The sequence below is a fragment of the Phoca vitulina genome, unplaced genomic scaffold, assembly GCF_004348235.1.
Source record: "Phoca vitulina isolate PV1807 unplaced genomic scaffold, GSC_HSeal_1.0 scaffold46, whole genome shotgun sequence".
Classification (NCBI taxonomy): domain Eukaryota; kingdom Metazoa; phylum Chordata; class Mammalia; order Carnivora; family Phocidae; genus Phoca; species Phoca vitulina.
In genome coordinates, this window is record NW_022589749.1 from 2693940 (window position 1) to 2709509 (window position 15570).

Below are 15570 nucleotides of genomic sequence, written 5' to 3' on the forward strand. Positions count from 1 at the left end.
GGGAACGTCAAGTTACAATTCCCAAAAGGGCCTCCTCTATATTATCTTATCCCCAAATGAACAAACTTTGTATCATAACAAGTCACTGTTGGATGAAAAAGGAGAAAGCAGGTCAAAGGCCTTAGTTTGAAGAAGCAAAAAAAAAAAAAAAAAAAACCCACTGATTTCAGGAAACAGTTCTTCACACTCATATGGAAAAAGAGTTTCACACTCACTTCTTGGAGTCACTGTAGGACAGTCACGGATGACTTACTGGAAACCCCACACGGCTGGGATCACACTGGCTGAGGTTTTGCCATGCTCTCTGCTCAGCTCATGCTGACTCATTTGCCCCCCACACCGAAGCAAGGGGCAGACGGAGGGTCTGGAGAGGTGATCCCACCATATAAATAAGACTGGAAGCCTCATAGATTCTGACCTGCCCAAGGTCGCGCTGTAAGTCTGGAGGAAAGGGAGCCGCGTTGCAGGATCATCGCAGTGAGGATGGATGAGCTTTTAAGGATGGTCTGCTCTCAGCCCTCATTTTACAAGTGAGGACTCCGAGATCATGCCAGGTTCAGCGGCTGGCCTGGGGCGCCCAGCTAGCTCCCAGTATTGCGGATCCTTCCCGAGCGATCAACAGCTGGTAGATGCTGTTGTCTGTCTGACACGCCGTGATCCTCCAGTGGGGATCTCCTAGAACTACCAGGTTGACAGATAGGGCCTCTTCACGCATGTCCATAAAGATTCGCTCTCAGTTAATTTCCCTCAGGGTAAAGGAGCTTCTTTGAAGTACTCCATCAGTGGCAAAATACTCAGTTCCCCTGAATAAATATTTCTAGCCAACTCCAGCTCACCAAGAGAAGGCCCTTCGCTGGCTCAACACTTGAGCAGACGATTGTCAATTCTGCCTTTGCTTAGGATGCTGACCCTGGATGATTTTATACGGAGATGTCTGGGGTGTTGAGAATCCAGATAACAGCATGCTTCCTTGCCACAATGTCAAGAGCAAATCCAGGTCCTAGGGAGGCTGCAGTATGTTTTAGGACTGTGAGCACCGGGGTCGGACAGAACTAAGTTCAGATCCTGGTTCTCTACCTTTTATAGGCTGTGTGACCTTGGATAACTTGCTTAGCCTTTCTGATTCTGTTTCTTCACCTGGAGATGATTTTCCCCATCTTGAAAAATAAAATGAGCTAATAATGCCCATAAAATGCTTAACAAATGGCCAGGCACATAGTAAAGGCTCAATGAATGGCAGCTGTCACAATTAGAGCCAAGATACCTGGAGCAGAAAGGTACAGAGACTGCTCAGCAAATCCCTGCTTCAGACAGGAGGGGAAACCAGCCTCAAAGCCCACAGTGACTTGCTAATAATGACAGAGCGAGGTCAGGAACTCAGCCTCCTGCTTTCTCCACGCAGTCATCAACCCAACACATGGCCTCCCTCGGGGTCACCCAGTAGGGTGGGTGTCCTGGGTGGAGGGGAGCGGTGTGGCTGATTCACCCTTCGTGGCCACTTTCCTCTCAGTCTCCTTTAGGGGTTCTGATTTTAGGGGATGTTTATGAGTCAAATGACTCCCTGCCCATGGGGAGGCCAAAGAAAGTGGGATGAAGCCAGTGCTGGTCATCACTTATTGGGCTGATGGAGGCTGCCCATGTCCCACTGGCCCCGGGGAGACAGCAAGAGCAGACCTCTGTGCCAATTTATCTTGGAAATTGTCTTTTCTTCAGGCAAGGGGAGGGGGGAAGGAAGCCTAAAAGAAAACATCCAGCCACATGCTTGTGAAATCTCTGCCCAAAATCAGTCATCTTTTTTAATAATGAGGGCTGTCAGAACCAGAGCCCTGGTTCAGTCGGAAATGATGGCCTGTGTAAATATTTGGTCTGTAACTGATTTATGGGTTGGGGAACAAAAAAATAAGATTAGTCGCTAATCACAGGGATGCAGAAAAATCAGCGGGCCTGGAAGGCAGAAGTGAGGTTGGCTGTCTGGGTGAGCTCAGATGGGGTGGGAGGAGGCTGGGCCGGGCTGTGCAATGGTATTCACTTGGAGAGGAGGCTGGGGGCTTCCAGATTATTCTATAATAACGGGCCGAGACAGCCTTGTCCATGTGCAGGTCAAGAACTAGGTGAGAGCAACTTTGTGGCAAGATGCCCCGTTTACAGGCACAAGATTGGCTCTTCCTAGTGAACCCTGAAATCAACAACCTACACAACCCCAAGTGTGCACGGGCACCTCTGTAAAATGGGAATGTGTGCAATCAGCTCTTACAGTCAAATTAATGGAGCCGTTAAGAACAGGCTTTGAAGTCAGTTCAATCTCTGTTCACACCCCAGACCTTTATTGAGTTGTGACCTGGGTACATTAACTGTTGGGAACCCCAGTTACCTTAACTGCAGGGGTTATAATTGTTGCTCCCTCAAATGAGATGGCGTGTCCCAAACACATCACCTGCTCCCGGCGTCTCAGCCCTGCAGATCTTGGCGACAATGCCAGAGGTCCTGAGAGTCCTGAATTCACAATCCCAGGTGGGCTAATGCAGGTGCTTACCTCTCCTGCAGATGAGCCCCCGCCACAGCCACCAGATACAGCGCACGCCTCCTATTAGAAATCACTGTATAGGGTGGGGTGCCCGCCTGGCCACCCCCCATACAGCATGGAGGCAGAGTGGATGCCCTGGAGGGCCGCCCCCTCCTCAACTCCCCTGAACGAGGAGCCCGCCAGCATGCACATGCTGGTGCAATGGAAACACAGACTTCCACTGGGCTCCCTGTCCGCCAGGTCCTGTGCTGGGTGCTGGGGATCCACAGAGAACAAGTCCCACAGGATCCCTCCATGGGTGGGAGGGGCCCACACTCAGCAAATCATCCGAACAACAAGCGTGTACTCCAGAAAGGGGCCAGATCTTTGAAGAAACGTGTAGGTGCTATGACAGGACCCAGTCTATGCCAGGAGCGGGCAGGATGGGGAAGGAAGGGCCCCAGGGGGCAGGGGTAGCAGCTCTTGGGGTGAGTCAGATGATGGGGAGGGGGTTGCAGCGTGGTTTGGGTGGTTTGCTTCACGTTTCCTACTTTTAGGTAAGTCCAGATCCTACTATAGCACAGGGGCTGGCAGGCTAGAGCGTGAGGAACGAATTCAGCCCACCGCCGATTTCTGTAGGTGTTTTACTGGAACTTGCCACATCCATTCATGCACACGTTGTCTTGGGCTGATCTTGTGCCGCATCAGTGGGGCTGAGTAGTTTCGGCTGAGAACATAAGACTTGCAGAGGTCTCTTACAGAAACAATGTCACTGACATTTTCTAACTGCGTTAGAACATTTTTCCTGTCCTCATTCCTTGTTCCTCTCTCATACCCTGTGAGGATCTGAAGTGGTGTCTTAGTGCACGGGAGAGGAATATATATATATATACACACACATATATAATGTATATAGTGGAATACGATATATAGTGTATATAGAGGAATACTACATATACATAGTGTATATATTATACATATATACATATTGTGTGTGTGTGTATATATATCTATGTATATATATATGGAACAATTTGCTCTTTTCCCAATCAAGTCTTAGTAGAAGGTCTGTTTGATATTGAGAGCTGATCTGTTACTGAGCAAAATTTAATCTTAAAAAAAAATACCATGTATCTATTCTTAAGATATTTTGCACATTTTTTAAGTACATACATTTATATATAACATATATTTAACCACAGACTATAATACATATATAAATTTATATACATAAATATATAATATCCTATATATTATACTATTATATAATATATAAATATATAAATTTGTACACATAAATATAATAAATACTATATTATATATTATATTCGAATATATATTATATATAAATTTACATATTTATAATACTATACTGTAATATAGTATAGTATATACACTATATGCTATGTACTATACATATGTAAGTTTATATAAAATATATATATAATGAAACATATACATATGTTTAATTTCTAGGAATCTATAAATGACCGCATTTTTATATCTGTCAACTAAATCTGAGATACCAGTTACCAAGTGACTGATAGAAGCCATTTGGGAAACAAAATCCCTCTCAAATTTGATTTTCAATTTAAAACTTACTCAAAATATGAGACATCATTGTAATATTAAATAACGATTGACCACATTATTCCATGTCTGTACCTCTGTTTTCTAGAGGGTTTTTTTTTTTTGGGGGGGGTTTTGTTTTAATAAAATAAAGAGAAAAAATTCAAGCCCAAAATACTGCATGTCATTTTACAGTGATGTTTTATTATTATCATCAAAGAATACTCCTGGTACTCAGTTCCAATGGTTACTAAGTTCAAAGCCTAAAAGTAACAGCCTCTTGTGTATCCTTCCAGAATGTTTCCATACAGGGGAGAGTATCCAGCTAAGACTGGGCACCTAAAGGGCACACCAATTTAGGAAACCTCAGATGTCTCTTCCTCTCACCCTACCACACTGTTGGCCGGCAAGTCCTGGGAGAGCTGTGTTCCAGATGCTTCCTTTTCCTCCCCATCTGATGTCCAGAACTTGGTCCACGCCACCACCACCATTTTTGTCTAGGTGACGGCCACAGCCTCCTCTCCAGAATCCCAGAATCCCATTCTTGCCCGCACGGTGGTCAACTCTCTACACATTGGCAGAGTGGTCTTTCAAGAATAGCATTAGTTTTTGTCATCTTCCTTCTTAAAACCTGCCAGCAGGTGCCCACTGCTCTTAAATAAAACCCACCTCCCTACAGGGGCAAGCACTGGTTGATCACAGTGATCTGGTCCCGCTCCTGATCCCGCCTTCCCTCTCTTCTCCTTGCTCACTTTAAGTTGACCTGCCCTGGCCTTGGACTCCCCAGCATTGACTTTGCCTCACTGCCTGGTCCCCTCTCCCTCCAGATCTTTGCAAATCTGGCTTCTTTGACATTCAGTTCTCAGTCTAAATGCCGTGTCCCCAGGAAGGCCTTACCACCCACTCATGACAACATCACCCGATTTTAATTCTCCATGAAGCTCCTCTTATTCCCCAGTATTTCCGTACTGCTTTATGCATTTTTCTGTTTCCCCACCACCACCAGGATACCAGCCCAGGCAAGAGCATGGCTCTTGTCTACTTCCTTCACTGCTAGAGTCCAAGCACCTTATTGTCCTAGTGATAGTTATTGGATTAATTTTTGGAATTAAGCCAATTTTTGTTTTGTTGTATTTTTCTTGTCTTAGGGAGACACAGGGAGGGGAAAGGGGTGCTTTGAGCAAGCATTCCTTGCCAAGCCTTTTCTCTGGATGACTTTGAAAATCCTGTTGTAACTTTTCTTCTTCCAGAAAGGCTTCATTGCCTGCCCAGCCTGGTCATCACCACATCCCAGCCTTCTTCCCTGGTCAGTGTGGTCCACAGACCTTTGTGTGTTTCCCCTGAAGCAAGAGGTCCAGGGTGAAGAGGAATTCTTTGGTCCTCTTCATGGATACTTGTCCCTTTTCTCTTGATTTTGAGCCTGACTTTCCCATCATCTTTGCCCATAAAGAGCCTCAGTTTGTATAGAGGAAAGGAAGTATCTTGGCAAGGGACCATCGCAGGAAAGACTATTACCTAGCAGGTGCCAGATGCTCTCTCAGGCACTCAAAGGACATTATTTCATTGGATCTTCATACAATCTTGTGAGATAGAGGAATTATTATACAGTTTTACAGGTGAGGACATCGAGGTTCAGAGAGGTTAAGTGACTTCATGAAGGTCACACAGCTAGTAAGGAGGTGAGATCTAGTTCCTGTGTTACTATTATATATTTTTCTAATTGTAGAAAAATACCTACAGCATAAAATTTACCATTTTAACCATTTTGAAGTGTACGATTTAGTGGCATTGAGTACATTCATAGCTTTGTGCAACTATCACCACTATCCAGTTCTAGAACTTCTTCATCACCACAGATAGGAACCCCAGACCCAATAAACAGTCACTTCTTAGTTCCTCCTCCTGCCCCCAGACCTGGCCAACCACTAATCTGCTTACTGTCTCTGTGGATTTGCCTATACTGGATATTTCATCTAAACGGAATCGTAATGTGTGGCTTTGTGTGTTTGCACGTACGTGTGTGTCTGTTTTCCACTTAGCTAACGTTTTGGAGGTTCATCCACATCGTAGCATGAATCAGTGCGTCATAATCCTGAATCATATTCCATTGTATGGATAGACCACAGTTTGTTTATCCATTCATTTGTTGATGGACATTTGGGTTGTTTTCACCTTTTGACTCTTGTGAATAATGCTGCTGTAAATGTTGCGTACAGTTTTTGTTTGAACACCTGGTTTCAGTTCTTCTGGGTATATATCTCAGAGTGGAATTGCTGGGTCATATGCTGATGTTTCCACTGTGGCTGCACCACTTTACAATCCCACCAGAAGTGTGCAAGGTTCCGGTTACTTCACATCCTTGTCAACCCTTGTTCTGTTTTTGACTTCTTGATCATGGCCGTCCTAGTGGGTATGAAGTGGTATCTCAGTGTGATTTTGATTTGCATTTCCCTAATGACCAGTGATGTGGAGAATCTTCTCATGTGTTTCATGGCTAGGTGTATATATCTTCTTTGGAGAAATGTCTATTCCAGTCCTTTGCCCTCTTTTACATATATATATATGTATATATACATATATATGTATGTATTTTTTAAAGATTTTATTTATTTATTTGAGAGAGAGAGCAATGAGAGAGAGAGAGAGGGAAAGAGAGAGCGTGATCACGGGGAGGAGCAGAGGTGGAAGCAGACTCCCCACTGAGCAGGGAGTCTAACACAGGGCTCGATCCCAGGACCCCGAGATCATGACCTGAGCTGAAGATAGATGCTTAACTGACTGAGCCACGCAGTCGCCCCCCTTTTAATATTGTTTTAAGAAACTTTTTGTAAGGCATAACTTTCATTCAGAAGTGAAGTGCACAATGTTTGTGTCTGGTTTGATGAATTTGTATATATCACGACATGCATGTAATCACACACAATCAAGACTGAAGACATGTCCAGCTCCCAGAAGGCTTCTTGGGTCTCGTTCCAGTCAATAACCTACCCAAAGAAAATCACTCCTCTGGCCTCTCTAGCATAGATTAATTTTCCCTGTTCTTGAACTTCATGTAAATAGAGTCATAATGGAGTCATATAGTACAATAGCTCTTTTGTGGCTGGTTTCCTTGGCCCGACACTGTAAGATTGAAATTCTGCCATGTTATAGTCTAGCCAGAGTTTTCTCTTTTTTGTTGCCATGCAGTAATCAATTGTATGAGTATACTATGATTTATTTATCCTTTCTGTTATTGACGGACATTGAGACTAATCCCAGTGTTTGGCCGTATGAATAACGTTGTCATGAACATTCTTGCATGGGTTGTTTTGTGGACATGGGTGCACTCATTTTGGTTGTGTACACACCCAGGGGTACATACCAAATTTTTGGGTCAGAGGGTATGGTTGTACGGGTTTGCAATCTCACCAGAATTTAGGGGGGGGGTGGGAGTTCTGGTTGCTCTCTCTTCTTGCCAACATTTGGTATTGTCAACTCTATTTTTAGCCATTCTGGTGGGACCTGTACTGGAATTAACATGTTTTTCGATCAATGTCTCTTCCTCTCCCCCCTCTTTTCCTCTTTCTTCTCTTTCTCCTTCTGTGTCATCTTCCGTTCCTTCTTAGTATATTTCCCATAAAGCTGTATACAAGGAAATTGTTGCTGTGAGGCCATGTGAGGATATGCAAGTTTGTTTCTCAAATTTTAACTATTAAGATACAAAAATTTTACCCGTGTCTCATCTGAAAGCATTGCATATTCGTCCACACTGGGGAAGTGCGGCTTACAGTGTCTGACCCACTCATGCTTCCTTTTTGCCAGTGCTTGGGTGGATTAAATGCCATGCTTGGGGTGTGTTTGAGCCAGAAATGACGGTTTTAGCCTGTGGTCAAGGAGCAGAGCAGATTCTACTAAACATTCTCCCGGTGTTAGACTTACCAGGCCCTTTGCTTTTCCAAACCTTCTCCTTCCCTGGGCTCTGTGCGTATCCCCTGCCCCCTCCCCACCCAAGAATGTGGTGCTCTTCTTTGGTTTTGAAAAGGGTCTTGCCCGGAGGCCTTATTTTGGGTAATCAGATTACGTCAACTGCGAAGGATAGCAATGGCCCCGTTTGAGAGGGAGGGACAGCTCACACAGCCCCGTGTAGGGCCAGGGGCATCTTTTCCTGTTTGGGGACAAGGTTGCTGGGTGTGCGAGAATGTGTGCTGGGCCTGTCCTCCAGCCACGCTTGCGAGGAGCTTGCCTGCCCCCAGGTCTGTCATTTCCTCCCAATTGGCTGGGCCAGATGCTCCAGACACCGTTAATGAGATGCTGAAGTTTATGGCCGGGTGAAGCATTGGAGTTCAAGGGGACACAACCCCACACGCGGGGAAGCTGAGGGTAAAGAGGCCACGTGAGCCAGCGGCTCTGCTTGACTCAACGCCCAGCAAGCTTTTAGAAGAGAAAGTGGTGCAAAGACTAATCATCAGTTTGGGACCCCCCGCAGCGATCTTTGCGACCAAGGCTCTGAGGGAGAGGTGGCAAATGGGCATTGATCAAAAGCCTAGGAGTGCAGAGCTGTCTGTCTGCCAGACCAAGGCTGGGGGTGGCCAGGGGCTGGCAAAAGAAATCAGGCGTGTCTCTGCCCTCAAGGAGCCCATAGCTGGAATGAACAGAGAAGATGCTGCCAAACCAGCCCTCCTGACTTGCAGATTGAAACTGGGCTACATTTCCCTTAGAATTCTCCCAAGACAGATGACGCCAGGTTGTTTTTGCTTGAGTTGGAGCACATGGGCTTGGGTGGGAGTCTGTAGACCTAGCTTCTGGTCTTGGCTCTGCAACTGTGGGTTGCCTGCTTTGTGTTAGTTGCTGGGATACAGGCCCGTCCCATGTGTGGTGGGCACAAACCATGGGGGAGATAGACATTCACTCAGCAACCACATAAGTAAAAGCAGAATTCCAACTGGGATGCATTTTGTGAAGGAAAAGCAGATAGTGCTGGGAACGCATGTAACCTGGAGATCTGACTAGTTCTGAAGGTTGAGGACTGTGCCTCTAAGGTAGTGATGCCTAAAGTAGGTCCTCACTAATTGTCAGGATGGGAAATGGTGTTCCTGGCAGAAGGAACAGCATGTGCAAAGATCCTGAGGTAGATGAGAATTTGGTATGGTGAAGAATCAGAAAGATGACCAGAGTGGCTAGAGTCAGAGGGTGACAAAGTGATGATAATACAAGAAGTTCTCCAGATAGTGATCCTTGAGGGTCCCTTGAAGCTTTTGAAAGGAAACCTTTGGGAGTTTTTAAGCAGGGGAGTGACGTGATACAGTGTATGCTTTTTAAAACGTCACCTTGGTGCCTGGGTGGAGGATAGATTATAAAGAATCAAAAGCGGGATGGGGGGGCGCCTGGGTGGCTCAGTTGGTTAAGCAACTGCCTTCGGCTCAGGTCATGATCCCAGGGTCCTGGGATCGAGTCCCACATCGGGCTCCCGGCTCAGCGGGGAGCCTGCTTCTCCCTCTGACCCTCTCCCCTCTCATGCTGTTTCTCTCTCGCTCGCTCTCCAATAAATAAATAAAATCTTTAAAAAAAAAAAAAAGTGGGATGGGATTATTCAACCATAAAAAGGATTGAAGTTTTGATACATTGTTACGACATGGATGAACCTCAAAAACGTTACGTTCAGCGAAAGAAGCCAGACCCAGAAGTTCCCATATTGTATAATTCCATTTATATGAAATATCCAGCCAGGGACTGGAGGGAAGGGCATGGAGAGGAATTGCTTAGTGGGTACAGGGTTTTGTTTTGGGGTGATGAAATATTTTGGAACTAGATAGAGATGGTGTTCGCACAACATCATGAATGTACTTAATGCCACTGAATTGTTCACTTCAACGTGGTTAATACATATTATGTGAATTTTACCTCAGTGTAAATGAAAAGTAAAGAAAAAAAAATTTTTTTTAAGTGAAAAAAAAAGAAAGTGGGATTGGGGGTCTGATCCAGGCACAATGGTGGCGCCAGCTGAAATGAGGGAGGAAAGTGGGGACCAGAGCTTGACTGCTGGAGATGGAGAGTAATGAATCAGTTGAAGAAGTAAGGGTTCTCGGGATCCTTTTAGTGCAGACATATTCTCCGCAAATTAGGCTTCAGGAAATTCTTCTGAATTCAATGCTGGAATGAATAATCCTTTACTCTACCCCGTAAAACAACGTGCATTTTCCTGAAGCACAGATGATGGCCCCTGAGCTGGGTGTCTTCCTGCCATGGACGCGCAGCCTCAGCTGAGCCCGGCTCTGGGGCTGCTCTCAGCACAGCCTGCCATGTCAGGGAGCTCTGACTTGCCCACCTGTGCAGAGAGCAGCCTGGTCCACCCGGGGCTCATACGGCCCCGAAGGATGGAGCTGCCCTCGCCGATGCTTCGTGCCCCCTCGTTTTGCTGCTTTCCCCAGAATTGGTCCCGATTCCAGGGAAGACATTTATGTGATAAATTTCTAATATCTGCGATCATGGAGAGATGTTCTTTTTAATTACACCTGCAGGATATACTGCAAAATATGCACTGAATCTTACACAGTCACAGTCATTGGACACAGTCATTTGTGTCTGTTTTCTCCTTTGAGCATGCTGGGTAATGAGGGCAGATGGTAAAGGTGAATCCCACATTCTGTCCATGAAGACTTCCTTGGTGGGCAAGAAGTGATGTATGATTTCGTGCCACCTACTCTGATCAAATAGCCATTCATCCTCCATTTTCTCTTGCTCCTACCCTCTTTTCCTCTTGTCTGTCTTTCTGTCCTCCCATCCTCTTTTTTTTCTTACATCTATCTCTCCAACCATCCCTCATCCTTCTATCCTTCAACCTTTTCATCCATCCACCCATCCATCCATCCATCCATCCATCCATCCTCTGATCCATCTCTTTATCCATTCATCCATCTATCCATTCTTTGTCCTTTTCATCATCCATCCATCGTCCTTCCACCCTTCCAACCTTTCCTACTTTTCTTTTTCCCTCCCTTCCCTCCTTCCTTCCTTCCCTCTTTCCTTCTTTCCATCCATCCACCCATCTATTTCTTCATCCATCCATCTACCCATCCATTCATCCTTCCATCTATCCATCTGTCCATCCAGCTTTTTATCCATGCATCTGTCCAGCTAACATTTATTTATATATACCCCTTCTCTGCTCCATCTCTGGTCCTGAGTTAGTAAAGCAAATTGACTCTCTGCAGTCACTGAGCTACCGTTAAACTTGTGCTGAGTTGGACTTGGTTCTCCTTATACAAGGGATCTGGCCTTGCCATTGGGTGGCCCAGTGCCTCAAGGCTCCCATCAGTGTTTTAGAAATAATGACGGTATCTATTGCCAGAGGGTATGACTGCATCCTATTCATCTGCCAAGGGTGGTGGTGGGTTGAGAGTTGCTTGATGTTTCAGGTGAAAAACATGGCTCAGCTTCAACTTTTGGCTTCTTCCAGGCTAATTCCATGCTATACAGACACCCAGTTTAACCTGCTCCTAGTGACGTTAATAACAGGTCACCTGAACCCTCACTCTGTGCCTGGCCCTGTGCCAAGCACCTTATCTTATAGAATTGTCACAGAATCCTTCTTAGGTAGGTGCTGTGATTTTCCCCATTATCCAGGTGAGGAAATTGAGGCACAGAGATGAGATCACTTTCCTGAGGTCCCAATCAGGACCTGAGCCCCGGTCTCCCTGACCCCAAAGTTGGCGAGTCTGACTCTAAAATTATCCTGCCTCGGTGTAGATGCCTCTTTGAATCTCCACCATTGGAGGCTCTTGTGGGATGAACTGCTGCTCCCTTGTTTCCCTCTCTTCTCCAGCCATGGGCAGGGAAAGCCAGCTAACGTGTGCGGCTTATAAGGGAAGGTACCTTCCTGGGCCTTGCTGCAGACCCCTAGGGATATAATAAGCAGGGCTGCCAGCCCAAGCACTGCGAGGGAGCGACTCCACAGGCGCACTTGGATTCCTGAAAGCTGATGGGCAGCAGGCCTCCTGGAGAGGGTGACTTTTAGGCTGCGTGTGTGGGAGGCCTCCAGTCTTTAATTAAGGCACCTTCCTGGGCTCTCCATCTAGAAGGGAGAACATTTGCAAGGAGGGTTCACTTTGGCCACAAGGTGGCGCCCAACTCCGGGGCCAGACCTGCATGGGGCGGTGCGGGGAAGTGGGGGTGGGGGGTGGGCGTGGGGGGAGGGCAGAGTGGCTGGTTTGGGATGCTGTTCTAAATCACACTCTCTTAAACTGATCACCTAAGCTCCTAGGGAAGGGGAGAAGTGTTTCCAAAGCTGCTCCAGCGTTCATTCCATTCAGCTGGTGCCAAGCCAGGGGCTGAGAAATTCAGCCACGAAAACCACAGGGTTCCTGCCCTCAAGGAATTAGAGTGCAGCGCGATTAAGTGCCAGTCATAATCCAGATTGGTCATTTAATAGGCACCTACTGTGTGCCAGGTTCTGTGCTAATTGCCAAGGACAGGGAAATGAACAACACAGAATCATTGCCCTAAAAGACCCACAGTTCACTTGCGAAACAAAAACTAAAAGAACAAATTTGGGAAAATAGGAAAGTACAGCTGCAGGGATACACTCAGAATACTGTAGACGAATTGAAGAGGAACACCCAACCCAGGCAAGGAGGGAAGGGAGTATCTGGGAAGGCTTCCTGGAGGAGAGGACACCAGAGCGGAGTCAGACAGATGGGGATTAAGCAGGCAGGGAAAGGGAGGGCTATTCCAGGCTGTGGGGACAGCACCAGCAAAGGGTTGCAGGTGAGAAACAGCACAGAACCCTGGCTGGAGCTCAGGGAAGGGGGGATGGAGAAGCCGCAATAGGGCCAGGTCAGTGTGGGGAGTGGACGTTGGTGCCATGTTAACGAGATTGGGTCTGCAGGCTCTCATTCTGTGTGCACTTATGGATACATGTCCCTCTCTTCTTCTTCTGTCTCTCTTTCAGAGCCAAGAAGAAAAGCAAACCCTTGAACCTCAAGATTCACAGCAGTGTGGGCAGCTGCGAGAACATTCCCTCTCAGCAGCGCTCCCCCCTCCTGTCGGAGCGCTCCCTCCGCTCCTTCTTCGTGGGACACGCACCTTTCCTGCCCTCCACCCCTCCTGTCCACACTGAGGCCAACTTCTCTGCAAGTAAGTCACCTTCTTGTCGGCCAGGTGCACACTCCCTGTTCTCGCTCAAGAAATGCTCATGAGATGCTTTGAACCGGGGCCTCCGCCTCCCACCTGCGCCACTCCCACCCCTCGGGATGGTTTCGATGGTTTCAAAGGGAAGGGGCGTGATTAGCACTGGGAGGTTGACTGGCTGTTGTCATTGGTCCCACGTTCCTACTCTTTTTGCCTGCAGGTGTGTAGGGATGACAGAGAGAAGCAAGCATGCGGGGCATGAAAGGAAACATCAGCTTTTTCTCTCTGCTTCTCAGTTGCCCAGTCACAGGATTTTTCTTGGGCCGCTGTGGATCAGGCATCTATGATTAAATTTTGTAATTTTTTTCCCCCCACTCGGGTCAACACGTATCACCTTTCATTTCGAAGATGGATTTGGGTTCAAACTGGGCTGAGCATGGCCTGGGGTGTTTTACATTCTGCTCCCACGAATTTCTGCTAGAGACAAAGTGGTTATTACTCGGAGCGGAAATGGAACTTTCTGGTGATCAAAGGCTTGAGGTTTCAGAAGACGTTTCATCTTCTCTGCCCAGAGGCCCATTTTGCTGAACAGGCTTAGATGTGATCAGAGGGGAGCCCCTGAAAAAAGCCCAACCAGTCCTGCAGCTCAGACACTGACTTTTAATGGACTGGGAATTTAGGAGGGGGGACTGCTGGAACAGGAAGGAAATAACCCCGGGCCCCCAACACAGCCATGGGGTGATCATGTTGCTGCTCTGATAAATGATAAGCAATGTTTACTGGACACCTGTTCATGTTCATCACCCACACGCATGACCTCATTTGGTTCTTGCACCAAGCCATTGTGCAGATGAGTTGTTCCCATTGTATAGATGAGGAAACAGAGGCTCAGGGTCATCAAAGAACTTGGCAAACTCACACAGCTGTTGAGTCATTGAGCCAAGGTTTGAAACTGGTTCTTCCTAACTCCGGAATGGATAAGCTTCACCATCACACATGATTTGATCCAAGATCCCTCAACTCTTCAGCAGGGAGCCTTTCTCTACATGTCGGTTCTCTTCTTTACCTTTACATGAGGGTTTTTAAACTTTTTTTAGGGAGGCTGTGGACCCTTTGAGAATTTCATGAAATCTGTTATTTCTCTCCCTGGGAAATTGCACACACATATAACCTCCAACCCGGTGTCCAGTGTCAAGACTGTTGGGCTCAGAAGCTCTGCCTCAGCCCCGCTGGACGGTTGGCCTGGGCGGCATGGTGAATTCGGTCCACACGTGTGTGTGATGCAGCCGCTGCGGGAATCAGCCGAGGGTCCAGAACCAGAGGAGACCTGTGTGGACGTCAGTTAGGAGAAGTTCCAGAGCCTAGCTGGTCTCAGTGCCCTGGGGGCGCTGGCCCTGAATCGAGCGAACTAAAATAGCACTCATGACACATATCAACACCAGAAGGCCAATTTATTAATTTGTCGAGAGAAATCACTGTCAGAGAAACCAGAACTACACTGTGGGGTGGGCCTGTGTTGCAGTCAGAGGGTGGCTTGGGAGCCCAGACAAGGACAAGGGGGGTGATGATGTATCACATGTGTCATAGCAGTGGGCGAGGCAGGATGTCCCAGCCCCGGAGGGAGGTGCCAGGGGCCAGTCCCAGCTCTGTGTCTTATTGAGCAGCATGCCTGACCCCAAGCAAGTGCAGAACGCTTTCTGAGCCTCAGTTTCTTCATCTGTAAAATGGGGCTCACAATAGATGCCCTCCGTAGGTGGTTGTGAGGATTAGATGGGCTCCTCCATGTCAAGTCATCTGCACAGGGCCTGGTACATAATAAGTGCTTGATACATAGTAGCTGTCCTGACGATGTTAATTAGCTCCTTTTCCCTGGCACCGTTTACATCCTCTGACTTTCTGATTAGTTTGGGGGCTGTGGGTAAATGGCTTTCAGTTCACTCCCCCCCACGCTTCCCCATGGTCCTAAGAGTGCTTGGAATTTACCTTGGCATGAGGCCGGGGGGCTGCCTCCAGCAGCCATCTGTCTCCGGGCATCACCATCTCTGGGGGCTGGACCACAGGTCTGCACTTTAGCTCTGTCCAGGATAGAAACATCTTCAGCTTGCTTAAAAAACCACGGACTTGCACATTTAGACCCTTCCTCTCCTGCCAGAAAGTTTTATGAGGATTCACCGTGGCTCCCAACTTTTCCTGCCTGCTCTGGTCTCCATGAGAGAGGGGAGGGTTCTCCCCTTGCCTGGGGGCAGGAACAAAGTCCTTAATGAAAATCAGCCCTTAGCACTAAGAGGCTGGAGAAGCACAGTTGCCTCTTTGGACCATCCTGGTCCTTGGAGGCAGAGAGGTCGTCCTCTGATCTTCCATAAGGGAGAAAAGTCACATTTGAGTCTCAGTAG

General features: G+C 47.1%; 1 protein-coding gene across 3 annotated transcripts in view; it reads left to right on the top strand.

Annotated features, from left to right (window-relative positions):
• Nucleotides 1-15570, top strand: part of KSR2 (kinase suppressor of ras 2) — a 417297-nt gene that overhangs the window by 216115 nt on the left and 185612 nt on the right. For all 3 annotated transcript variants that reach the window (XM_032431391.1, XM_032431394.1, XM_032431393.1), the window contains exon 5: nt 12999-13183. In XM_032431391.1, the coding sequence (XP_032287282.1) occupies nt 12999-13183 (185 nt within the window). The remainder of the gene's footprint in view (nt 1-12998; nt 13184-15570) is intronic.